Below are 12,449 nucleotides of genomic sequence, written 5' to 3' on the forward strand. Positions count from 1 at the left end.
GTTTTTGAAAATATGGGAAAATTGTCAAATTAGTTAGCAGTCTAGTCAGCTGTTTGTGGTGTTTTTGTACTGCAGGTCTACAGTTTGTACGTCAAACACAACTCAACAACCTTGAGGAGTGTCCACGGCAGACCTTTGTCCCCAGCTTTAACACCGTCTCTTGCAAGAACTGACTTTCTCTTCCACAAAAGAGTTTACAACTGGAGCAAAACATAGCATCCTTGCTTTCAGAGTGAACAAACCAGGGCCTTTTTGAAAGACTAAATGAGATCATGTTCAATGCCTCCAAACTACAGGTAACCTTCAGTGTCACATCGAACAGACACCAGGTGACGTCACTCATGATTGTTTTAGGTTTTTCATCACAGCTCCAAAATGTTTCTGTCATCAACTGCTGTTGTTTTCCTCAGCCCTGTCCTGTCTTTTCTCTGTTGCTGTGCTATCCCCATTGTATGTGCCACTCTTCAAACTGAATGCTTTTCTTTCCTCATCTTCTAAATTGCTCGCTTTTCTTCCAGAGACAGTTCTGATTCTCCCTGTCAACACAACCAAGGCTAAAACCAAGACACACATTCACAGCTGTTTTTTAATGTTTGAACAAAATGCAACAGGAAGCATCTGAGCCACAAGAAAAACCCAAGAATGGAGGTGGCTGAAACAAAATGTGTCATGTTTTAAAACTGTAAAATATATGTGCATTTAAATACCAGGAATTAAAAGCTGGCTTTGGATACGTTGTTTCATATTCGTCCTTTGATCTCAAATCCAGATATCTTCAGTGTATAACAAAAATACAACTTTCAATGTTAACCATTTGAAATGACTGGATGCAAATTCAGCAGCTGAGAGAGATTTCATGCTATGCTGCAGCATCAGCCCCGATCACAGGAAAATGTAAAATGTTTCAGCTGGCAAGTAAAAGGGTTGCAGTTCTCCACAATAAATATGAAAGGGCCACAAAGCTACGTCACCTCCAGTCTGGGTGAATGGCAAATGTGGCCTTTAATTCCTGTTCTCACTGATCTCAAGAGGAAAACAGTTTTTAATCATAGAGACTGCAGACTGAATTAAATACCATGTTCCCTTAAAAGCCCTTCCTCTCCTAGAACAGTTCTGTACTCGTCAGCGTTACTCAACAGCTTCATAATTACTTGCCGCAGACTTATCTCTCTCTACGCCAACACACGAGTGTGATGTTGTGGTGTCCATATACTTCTGAATACATACAAACATCAGTGACACAACAGCTTTTCATCCTTTTTCGCCCCTTTTTTTCCTCAATACCCTGTTGACAAGATCCTGACAGACTGGTCAGGATGCCATGTTGGGGAGCACACATAGTACCCATTAAGAACACATACCTGTCGCCGGTGAGGACTAATTGTAGTGGCTTAAGCTGTTCCTGGAAAATGCTCTCCACAAAAAGTAAAGTGAAGTTAAAGTTCTGGATCCTGGTGCTTTACCGGTACTGTCTCTGTGTGCTGACCCACCAGTGAGGTGTCATTCACAGCATCACAGCACTCAAAGACACAAACCGGCCACCTTAGATTCACAGGCAAACGAGGCAGTGTGAAACCTTGATAACCGCCTCACCGTTAACGTTTCCCTCTCTCCACCCCATATCAGAGCTGAACTGCTAATGTAAATGACACACAGGGCTGCTGCTGCTTTACATTTAAAACGTGGGGCTTTTATTGTCAAGCAGTCACTGTGGTTATGAGCCACAACAGTTTATCAAAAATGCACCGGAAAAACAAGACAACAGTCATTTTCAGCACTTTCTGGCCAGAAGATCATTTGCGATTTTTGCTTTTTGATTAACTAAAACAAGAAGCAGCCACAGGGTGCTGTTAGATGAAGACTCCCGCTGTGTGCAGCATGCAATCACATCGCGTTGTAATTATTTTTGACTGCTCTGCAAACACATCAATTGCTCATCTGTTACATTTCTTTCCGTTTGCTGTAGTATTAAATCCCCCTGTAAGCAGGAGTGCTGCCAATTCAATGGCTGATCTGACACACACACACACACACACACACACACACACACACACACACACACACACACACACACACACACACACACACAATTACATAACAAAACAGTAATTATATCTCATGCATTAAAAAACCTATATGTATGTATATCTCCTTGTATTTTCTGAAATATTTGGTATCATTCATACAATATGCTTTTATTTTGCAAAGTAAAACATGCTTTAAATTAATATTTGTAAGTTTTTTGTCACACAAGTATGAGTTATACCAAACCCACTGCCACATGCACTGAAAATCTTAATAATAATAAACTTTATTAATAAAGCACTTTTCTTAACAATGTTAAAAAGTAAAAAAAACAAACAAAAAAAAAACAAATAAGGCAGATAAAATGATAAAAAAAGAGTCTGTGTGTGTGTGTGTGTGTGTGTGTGTGTGTGTGTGTGTGTGTGTGTGTGTGTGTGTGTGTGTGTGTGTGTGTGTGTGTGTAAAAGCCTGATGAGCCTTAGTCATAAACTGAGAAACCAGCAGGGATCCATCCATGGATTTACTGGAAGGTGTGGGAAGGAGACTTTTTGTACTGAACAATACTGAAAATGAACTTTTCTTATAGATGTTTTAATAGTATTTAATCAATTTCAATCCATTTATCTTAATTTATCTGCATTTTGTGTATGTAAGTGTGTACCTTTCCCTTCATGCATGAGTAAGGTCTACGGGAAGAAATCAATCACGTGAATAACATATTCTCAAAATAAATATCTCATTCACACCAGCACCGTTCAGTATAATTCTGTATGTGATAATTATCTCTCACACTCTATTCGCAAAGCAGCACAGCATGCTCTGACCTTCCAGCAGGGAACAAGCAAAGAATAACAAACAGGAACAGATGAGCATGTGGATATTAATGCACACAAAATATGATCCTAGAGGTTTACGGAGTTATCAGATGTTTGAAAAGTGTTTACATCAGTCGAGGAATTGTTAAGGATATTCCTGCTGTTATTAAGGGTCAAGCCGCTGTCACTGCTCACATCAGGCCCCGGGGTGTCTTTGGTGCTTTTATATCTGATCCCAAAAAGACTGCAGATTTTCTTCAGCATCACGTCGACAACCTCCTCCTCCTCTGAGGGCTGAGTGAGAGAGGAGAGATGGACAACTCATTTTTAGAGTGGTAAGAAACACTGAAGAGACGCTCTTGACACTCCTCACTGCTACAGATCTATCATGTAAGACGTGCTTTTAGTCCATGATCTCAGATTGTATCAATGTGCTGTCTTTGAGGCATGAAGATGAAATACAGGTATCTCATGTACGGTTGAGAGGAAGAAAAAACACACAGAGATTAACAATGAAACGATTGTTTGTGCAGGTTCAACAGCTGCTAGCTAGCTGGGTAGCTTCTGTCCGCTTTCAAAGTAAAGACCTTTTGTTCCTCACGCCAATATGAATTAAACAGCTAGCTTCTGCAGCTAACACCGACATGTTCAATTACTATTGTGCACTTTGCTGCTCCATACATACACCTGTGCATGGACGTCATTAAATAAAACTGCTGGCTGCTGCTTCACTGCTCACTTGCATTAGGAAGAGGCACAGGCCTCATGCCTTACTGACAGCTGCAATGTGTCATGTGTTGCAATCATCAAATATTAAGACATGAGAACTCATGAGAACAGTTACTGTTTGATTTGGCATGACTGCTGAGCTAGTTGATGTAGTGTACAGTTTCAAATTACAAAAACAAGCTCACACATGCTCTTGCACAACTTAAGTTTCTTTTTACTTCAGTTCCAAAGAGAAAATAATCTGAAGGACGGGCAGTGGCAGTGGTGACTTTCAGCTGCTTTTTGTTGGCCATGTCTTCTTCAGCGATTAAATCAACCTTGCACAGGATACTGAAAGACAATTGCTCTTGATAGCAGCCGCACATGCTGTGAAGAAACATAATGAGCAGGTAAAAGCATGTTTTATGGAAGTTTCCTTGGGGATTCTGAGGAAATTTAAAATTTCAGCTCTGTACCTTGTGCTGAAGCAAGTATTTGGAGAGCATAATGTGTATTTCACAATGTCTTTCTTCTTTAAATAGAAGAATGACCTCTGTCTCTCTTCCTCTGTGCCTTTTGTTGATGGAAGAACTGTGACATTCTGTGCCAACTGAAACAGTGTCTACACAAAGACATGAGCATGTCCTGCTGTGGCCCTGAATACATTTTTTTTGGCACCACACCGCATTCCTTACAGGTTTCCGTGTGGTAACTTTCCCACAATGTTCTAAGAATGATGTGCAAATGTTTGTGGTCCACAAAAACGTTGTAATAACCACACAAAGGAACGTCTAGCTTTTCCAGTTATTCAATTCAATTCAATATTCCTTTATTAGTCCCACGAGGGGAAATTCCAATATACAGCAGCATCAATAAAGTGTATAAAGTATTAGAACAAGTGCAATGCAAATTCAAAACAAGTATATATACAAGAGTGGGATAAAAGAATAACGTCATCCTAAGAAATTGTTGATAGTATTTACAGATTGTTATGCACTGATTATTGCACATTATTGCATTATTGCACAGGTTATTGCACAGATTGTAAACATATTTTTGTACTGATTACTTGGAGCAGTTTCTGTTGTAAGAGATGTAAGAGTAAGATTCAAATGTGTTTCGATGTAGTTTCATGTTTTGTTGTATTCATATTGAAGTGTATGCAAAGGTCATTTTTAACAATGTAATAATACTAATATCTACCAACAATACATGGTTTTGTGTGTAGTGTGTGTGTTTTACAGGGTTTTTAGGGGTGTTTAATTTCTTAATTTCAAATTTGTATGGTATGCATTTCAGGAGAAAGTCAATTCCTAAAAAGATCTTGCCTTAGAAATTTCTTAGATTATTTGTAAAACATGTCAAAGAACAAAAAGGTTAATTAAATATTTTACCTTTGTTTAAATTTTGAATCAGCTAAAATTTACATGGAGTCTGGCTTTTAGATGATAAATGAATCAATAATATTGAAACAATATTATTGTTTCACTTCATTGCTTCAATATATAATCTGCTGAAATGTAGCTGCAGTCTGACTTTGCAGATGATGTTTGAATTACTATTAATTCAGGGTCAGTTATGGTTGGAAATCCAACATGTATTCATCATCAGTCGTAACCAGAGAAGGCAGTTTCTGAAGAAACTGTTGTGAATGCTGGATGTTGGTGTGGCTAGAAAAGATCAATGATACCCATAATTCATGAAAGGTGGAATAATTTAAGGTTTAACTGAAGTTTCCAGCTGAAGGTATAAATGAGCAGATATGAGCTGAAAAGAGAATGAATATGGATGGATGAAGAAACATTATAAGCTGGGAGATGGGAGCTAAACTGCATAGCTGGCTTAACTTTGTCCGAAGACACAGCTGACGGCATGTGAAGAGTTGGAAAAGTGGAAGATATTTCACTATATTAGAAGGACTCAATTGCTTATTGCTTAAGGTAGTATTTTAAGTCAAGAAGACTTTATATCAATGTGTAATTTTCAAGTTTTTGTACTGCAAATTTATCTCTGTTACACTTCAAGGATGCTGCTTTACCCATTCAAATTTCCTTCAGTGGCCTGATGATCAGGTATCATCACAAAAATGTCTACAGCTGGTGTCGAGCATACACTGCATCCAAATCATAATGTTAAAACTGAATTCAGCTTTCATTGTTTAATTGTTTAAATCTGTATCTGCACCATGTTTGTGCTTTCTGAGTACTCTGGTTGTGTCGTCATTACAAGTTAAGCAAAAGAACCCAGAACATCTGTGGAGATCTGCAGTCTCCCCTCTTCTTCCCCTCTGTGCTCCTGTGTTTCCCCGTCCTTGTGTCTTCTGTCTGTCTCTTCCCCATCTGTCTAGCAGGTTGGGACTGGCCTCCTGAGCACACCTGTGCTCATTCATCAATCAGGACTCACCTGCTCGCTCAGTAAGCAATCTGGTTCCAACCAGTATTTGCCATATCGTCTGCCTTGCTGCGTGACGTAACGACCAGACCTGAAACTCGTGCTAAATATTCTGTCAGTACTTTTGTCTTGGCTGCCTTTTTGTTTTCCTTATTTGTTGTTTTCTCCTATTGTGCTCAGGTGCCTAGCCCACACCTGTGTCGGACCCGTCTGTCTACTCTCACAGGGAGATTGGATCTGCCAACCCTCCAGCTCAGTATAAGAGACACCGCCTTACCTGAACTCAGTCATTGCTTACGAGTCAATAAATGGTTTAGACTTCAGTAAACATCACTATAGATCTAATTATTTGATCAACACTGACACAAATGTTGCCAGTAGGGTTCTTGGAAAACCTCTGACCACCATTTTTATCAAAAAGACGAGTACAACCCAAATATCTCTATTAACATAAAGTTCATACAGTATGAAAATCTTGATTAGTTGCTTACCTTATGATATATTTGTTCCTTGTCAAATGCCACGAGGATCACCGACAGGAGGAGATTAAGAACCACAAATGTCATGAACACAATGCAGGAACCAACGACTAATCCACCAAGCAGAGGGGTGTCGTTCAAAACCTGGCAAATAGTGAGACTTTCATATTAGCTTGAGCTGACTGACCACTTCCAAATCCTTATTTATGCAGACTCCACAGTACATCGTTATTATTAACCAAGAAAATTACATATGCAAGTATTTTACATAGCAAATCTGTGCTCGGGGAAGATGTCACGTACCTCGGCATAGTTAAAGATGCCTGTCTGCAAACTGATGATGGCCACAAGAGCATTTGCTAAGGTTCTATAAGAGGCAATCTTCCAGCCATAAATCATGTTGCACTAGAAGGAGTTGTTTCAGTAGAAAATGGAGATAAAGGTTAGGTTATTAGTATTTCATACTCCTCATTCGTATGTAGTAATTTTAACAAGAGAATCTGTATTGTAAATTAGAAGATGAAAATTCATGAATATATTAAAGACAACCTCCCACAGCAACACCACCTCTCAATGCTAATTTTATCTAACATGCTCATGCTAAAATGCTAATGCGGAATATACCAGGTTTGCCATCTTAGTCACGTATGTTAGCATGCTAAAAGTTGATAATTGGCATAAAACACAACTGAAGTGCACCCCAGGACATACAAAATCATTTTCATTTTATTTTGAGAAAAAATCACAACACTGCATTATTTCAAAAATCCAAAAATAGTAGTGATTTACTGTATGTTCTTGCCCAGGTAATGCATAAGAATCAGAAAGACTTAATAAAGGACAAGCTACTCACTGCAAGGGAATACGCCATGAACATGATCACTATGATCAGGAGGAATCCAGATATGTCACTCCAGGCCCGCTGCAGCGTCGCCGTGATCATGTTCATCTTGGGGTTCAGTCTGAGCAGATGCCACAGTTTGACGGTGGCGAGCAGGACCAGGAAGGCGATCAGATACTGGAGTGTTGAGTCAGCTGTGGCTGTCTCATAAAAACTGGCAAATCTACATGCACAGTGAAGACGTGAGCAATCACAAATAGGAGTAAGCGATTCCTTTAAAAACCACTGCAAAATCGTGACATGATTATAGAAGGACAGCAAACAAATATGCTGAAAAGCAAGCTAACACCTAACCACAACATAAAGCCCACTGCACATCCTCACTTGTGAAGGTGTTGGCTTGACACTTGCTTTTTATGCCAAAGGTCAAACACAAGGTTAGTTAAGTATATATTCATCTCACTGGTCTTTGTGATTGTGGTAGAAAGTTATATCGCGGTTCCCAAGCAGGCTCCTCTTGATGAAGATGGCCACAGCGCTCCAGCTCAGTAGGATGATGGTCAGCTCAAGAAGGTTCCACTTGCTCCTGAAGTAAGCCCACCGCTGCTGCTTCATTAATGTGCCCTTCCAGAGTAAGAAAGGAGAGGATGGTCACATGTAGCGTAAGAGGAGCAAGTTACCTAAATAAGAAGAAAACCACTTCACCACATGAGACAAGTTTATTTGTGAAACCCTGTATCACAGTAAAAGTCTTGAGGGGCTACAAGGAAGGACACAAAATTGGACCTTACTGTCTCAGAAACTAAAGTTAATGGTGAACACCCATGACAGTAATCAAAAATGGAGAAAGCAGACCTGAAGAAAGTATATGGAGATATGACTCTGCTGCACTAAAGAAAACTATGCTGTAGAGGAAACAGTGATTATGTCCCGACTAAGGGCTGTTATATGGAAGAAAACCACAAACGACAGAGATTAATGTTATTACATGTTTCCAACAGCAATACCATCAACACATTACTATTAATGTCCTCATATTTCCTTCCTTATCTAATAATTTAGGAGGCGTACCATCAAAGCGGGCTATTTCATGTCCTGTTCAATAAATTAGGATGAAAGATTACAGGAAACACGAAGTGTGGAGTGAAAACAAGGTGCTGTGAGTCAGATGTAAATGGTTCTTGCATTAACAAACAAATATGTTACTTAGAGTCTGACGACTTGGAAACCACATGCACATTTTGAGCACAATAGCCTCATCAACAAATCAACCCGAAGATCGATTCTCTCCACTCAGAGCTGCAAACAATTATATCAAGAAACAATCATTGCACGCATTCAGAAGTGGCACGCTCCCTTCAAAGCTGGGGTGACCGCATTCATGTGAGTCTGAGCTTGTGAAGCCCTCAGTAAATAAAGACCCCTTAAAGTCTTATTAAATACCTGGATTCAAACATATAGATGGCTAACAAAGAACCAACCAATTAATGGGGCTGGAACCACATTCTTTAGTCGTCATGTTAATGTTTACCTGCAGGAACATGTAATAGAGGATGAAAAGCATGTATATGATCTCAGCAGCCATGACGAAGATGTGAAAGCCACCAGGTGATTGGTACAGCCGGACACTGTGCAGCTCACTGCTGAACTGAAATGCTCCTATAAAACCAACAGGAGCAGTTATATTTACATACAAGCAGGATTGCACGATCTCATTCATATAATGTGGTGTACAGTATATCGGTGTGAAGCAACAAAATCTAACAGTATATGTCACAACGCTGATGCTTACCTACGGCTGCGGTCTCCAGCAAGAGTGTGACGATGCAGAAGAGGTTGACGTTAGCATTATAAACAGTGAACTCTACAAAGATTGCCCTGGTGTACGCATCCAGCCACTTGTTCCTGAACAGATACTCAACGGTGCTGCAGATGAAGTACACAAGAATATTTTTACTGTAGGTCTCTTTGCACTTCACACTAGCTTTGTTCAACAACAAAATAACAGATTTTTATGTTTATGTATTTTCAGTTTTAATATATTGATTGCTTTGAGTGTCACTGAACCTACTTCGCCCACTGAGGATAATGTCAGTTCGCAGTCCAGGAAAGAAAAATGAAATGTCTTTGGTTCTTGTGTTGATGCATTCTACCCTGCTGATGTACGTACCTGCTGGCATTTTGTAAATCGGGGCCGAGCTCCGCTACAAAACCACCTGCCCTGTAGAGTGCCATTTTGCCCCAGACAGGATAAGCCCTGAGCTGAGCCTGTGTCTGGTACTTCCACGGGCTGGAGGTGCTTGTAGAGATATTATCCCTCACAGAGTGATTCCAGCCACGGTCGTAAAAGCCCATGTCCTCCGCCTCCCATGAATATGGAGCATTGCAGTCTGGTACAAACTGGAGCATGGACCCGGCTATCTGACAGGAGCTCTTCTGCACTCTCAACTGACGAAGACGGGCATGGCCCACTAGCTTGGAGTTTCCATCTGTGATAAATCCTGAAACATATTTGAGTTTGTTTGTTCAGTTTTTCTCAGGCAGTGCAGAATGAAGGTTACTTTCGGTTTGTGGTCTCTTTGGTCAGTTCAGTCTGAGCTAAAGATCAGTTCAGGGTCTGTTTGCATTGATGCACAACAAATTCACAACTATCAGTCTTCAATCAGTGCTATGCTATGCTATGCTATGCTATGCTATGCTATGCTATGCTATGCTATGCAATTAGAACATACTAAAACCATTGGGACAAAGTTTGAAGCTCTAGTACAATACTGGGCTAACTTTATGTCCAGTCCAGTAAGTTGACCAATGTTCTGACCCAGTGTTAGTGGTACCTTTCATATTACTGTTGATTATTTACCCAAACTAAAATATTGCTATTTTAAACAAGCTCAAGTTTTATCTTAAAACTGCCCCAAATGTGTTATTAGCTGTAAAAACTGACATGTACATTAAGCTGAGCAAACACTGTGCAGACACATGGATCCTAAACGCCAACTTTAGGAACAAGGTCAACGCAAATTCACACTACAAGTTATAATCAGCCACAATCTGCTCGCATTGCCAGCCAAGATACGGCTCATGTGGACACGTTCTATTTAATGTTGACAAAAAGAGAGAAAGGCAGCGTTACTCTGTCTAATGCTAATAGTAAGACGCAGTCGACGATGTCTAGATGATTAAAACATGGTCACAGTGTCTCAAGATGCCAGTTTTAGACTCAACATGTAAAATATTAATCCAGTCATTTCAAAAACAAGCTCACTACTATCATAATAGATCTTCTGAAAGCAGCCATGGAGGACTGGAGGACAGCCAATCAACATTCCCGACATGCCAGAAATCCACCGGGCTTGACTTCTTAGTCATAAGTTTTTGGGTGTGAATACAGTCATGATGCATTTTCTTTAAAGACACACAGTTATCCAGTGGAAAGGAGGCACCACCAGAATCATAGGACACCTGTTAATTGCTCAGCCAGCTCTTATGTAAAACACTGTGTGCTGCAAAAAGACACAAATCAGAAATAGGATGCTCAAGACATCCTGCTCACCAGCTGTGGAGCAAAAGACAAAGACATTTTGGCAAAAATGACTGAGACTGTCTGTGCAAGTCAGTAATTAATTACAGTTGTGGCTCTTTTTTTACCTGGATAAACTCCAAACAGGTTACTTAGCAGAGATGTGTTGGCCCACGTGAACACATCACCAAGGCTCATGCTGTCTGTGATGTTTCTTCTGAAGCTGTTCCGAATGTGCCGGTTCAGGAAAAAAGCATTGGGGTCTCTCTGGCCGTACGCCACGAGCAGCAACATCCACATAAACCCCATGTAGGCTGCAACAAATGTGGTATAGATCTCCAAATTAAACGTGATAACAAGGCTGGAGATGCTGCAAGTCTTGACAAAGCATTCTTTATTTCCCCTCTGTGGTCAATCAAAATTCATTTGTGAATGTTTGTTGTTTGGAAGCAGCTAAATGGAATTCAGCCTTCATGAATTTTAATATTTACACCTGTGCTTTCCTGACTGTGACCTGTCAAAATGTCTCCTGTGAAAAAGGCCTGTTGTCCTATGAACAGCTGATGAATGAATATGTTAACCTCCCCTTTGAAACTATAAGGTTTCCACTATAAGAATAATAAAAAAACTGTGCTTACTTAAAATCTCCCTGATGAGGGCAAAGGCTTTCTGTTCCAAAATCATGTTCCTTCTCATCCTCTCGATGTCTGCAGGAGGAGGCGGTTCATAGAGGCTGCGGTCCTGTCTGACTGTGTGTTGGTCCTTACAATCACCTGTGGAGGAAGACTCATTTGTCTATTTGTTGTAAAACCTGAACATTTCTGATGACGATGAGTACAAATTTCAGACAATCAAAGTGTATTTTCTTATCTTTTACCTAGATTTCTGTCATTTTCCACAAAGGCCACATTTTGATAATCGTCCTCATCTACTTTCTTTATTACAAGGGCAAAAAAGACTGCAAGACATAGCACCTGTGGTAAAAGGTATGGACATAAGTGAGCACACAAAGTGAATGTTCATACTCTGTAGGAAAGCTTGTACGATGAGAAGACGATGAAAGCGGGGAAAGCACCATCTCACCTTCAATGGCTGAATGACGAGGATACTCTGAAAGAAGGACACAATCATGGATATCAACCAGCTTATGGAGCGTTCTTTCCCAAATTTCAACCCGTAAAGCATTGTGAAATATCCCGCCACAACACTGGTTGCGATCACCAGCAGCCATCCCAAAAAAATGAACCACCACGGTAGCCCTCCATGACAGCACACCCTTTTCTTCTGACCACTGCCACCATTAGTGCTGTCTGTCCCGCTCAACCTGCAAGTGAGAGAGGGAAAACCGTTCAATGAAACCCAGATCTCTTATGCAGTGCAATTACTGCCTTTTAAGCAGATATTTTCTACATTCAGCTCTGAAACATTGACTTCACATGACCATGTGTGCTATACACTAAGGCTTCATGTCTGAGATTACCTACATATGCACAATAACTGTTAAATAAACTAAAAAGTGAAACATGATACAAATAATCTATCACAGTGAGTGATTTAAAAACTCCTGACAATGTTCTACAGTTGTGGATCATTTTATTCATACTGTAACTAAAACACAATGAGCTCAGCTACTTTCTTATCTTGGAAGTGTCCTTCAAAGAAACCCAAGG

The 12,449-nt window shown here is 40.1% G+C and overlaps 1 protein-coding gene across 1 annotated transcript in view; it reads right to left on the reverse strand.

Moving 5' to 3' along the window:
• LOC139340666 (polycystin-1-like protein 2) overlaps nucleotides 1-12,449 on the reverse strand; it is a 56,860-nt gene that overhangs the window by 840 nt on the left and 43,571 nt on the right. Inside the window, exons 21-33 of the mRNA XM_070976577.1 lie at nucleotides 11,863-12,103; nucleotides 11,679-11,753; nucleotides 11,418-11,574; nucleotides 10,908-11,093; nucleotides 9,430-9,760; nucleotides 9,052-9,185; nucleotides 8,791-8,918; nucleotides 7,723-7,883; nucleotides 7,272-7,482; nucleotides 6,722-6,823; nucleotides 6,431-6,562; nucleotides 3,062-3,134; nucleotides 1,601-1,610 (exon numbers count right to left, since the gene is read on the reverse strand). Coding sequence (XP_070832678.1) covers nucleotides 1,601-1,610; nucleotides 3,062-3,134; nucleotides 6,431-6,562; nucleotides 6,722-6,823; nucleotides 7,272-7,482; nucleotides 7,723-7,883; nucleotides 8,791-8,918; nucleotides 9,052-9,185; nucleotides 9,430-9,760; nucleotides 10,908-11,093; nucleotides 11,418-11,574; nucleotides 11,679-11,753; nucleotides 11,863-12,103 — 1,941 coding nt within the window. The remainder of the gene's footprint in view (nucleotides 1-1,600; nucleotides 1,611-3,061; nucleotides 3,135-6,430; nucleotides 6,563-6,721; nucleotides 6,824-7,271; nucleotides 7,483-7,722; nucleotides 7,884-8,790; nucleotides 8,919-9,051; nucleotides 9,186-9,429; nucleotides 9,761-10,907; nucleotides 11,094-11,417; nucleotides 11,575-11,678; nucleotides 11,754-11,862; nucleotides 12,104-12,449) is intronic.

This window comes from Chaetodon trifascialis, chromosome 12 (genome assembly GCF_039877785.1).
Source record: "Chaetodon trifascialis isolate fChaTrf1 chromosome 12, fChaTrf1.hap1, whole genome shotgun sequence".
Classification (NCBI taxonomy): domain Eukaryota; kingdom Metazoa; phylum Chordata; class Actinopteri; order Chaetodontiformes; family Chaetodontidae; genus Chaetodon; species Chaetodon trifascialis.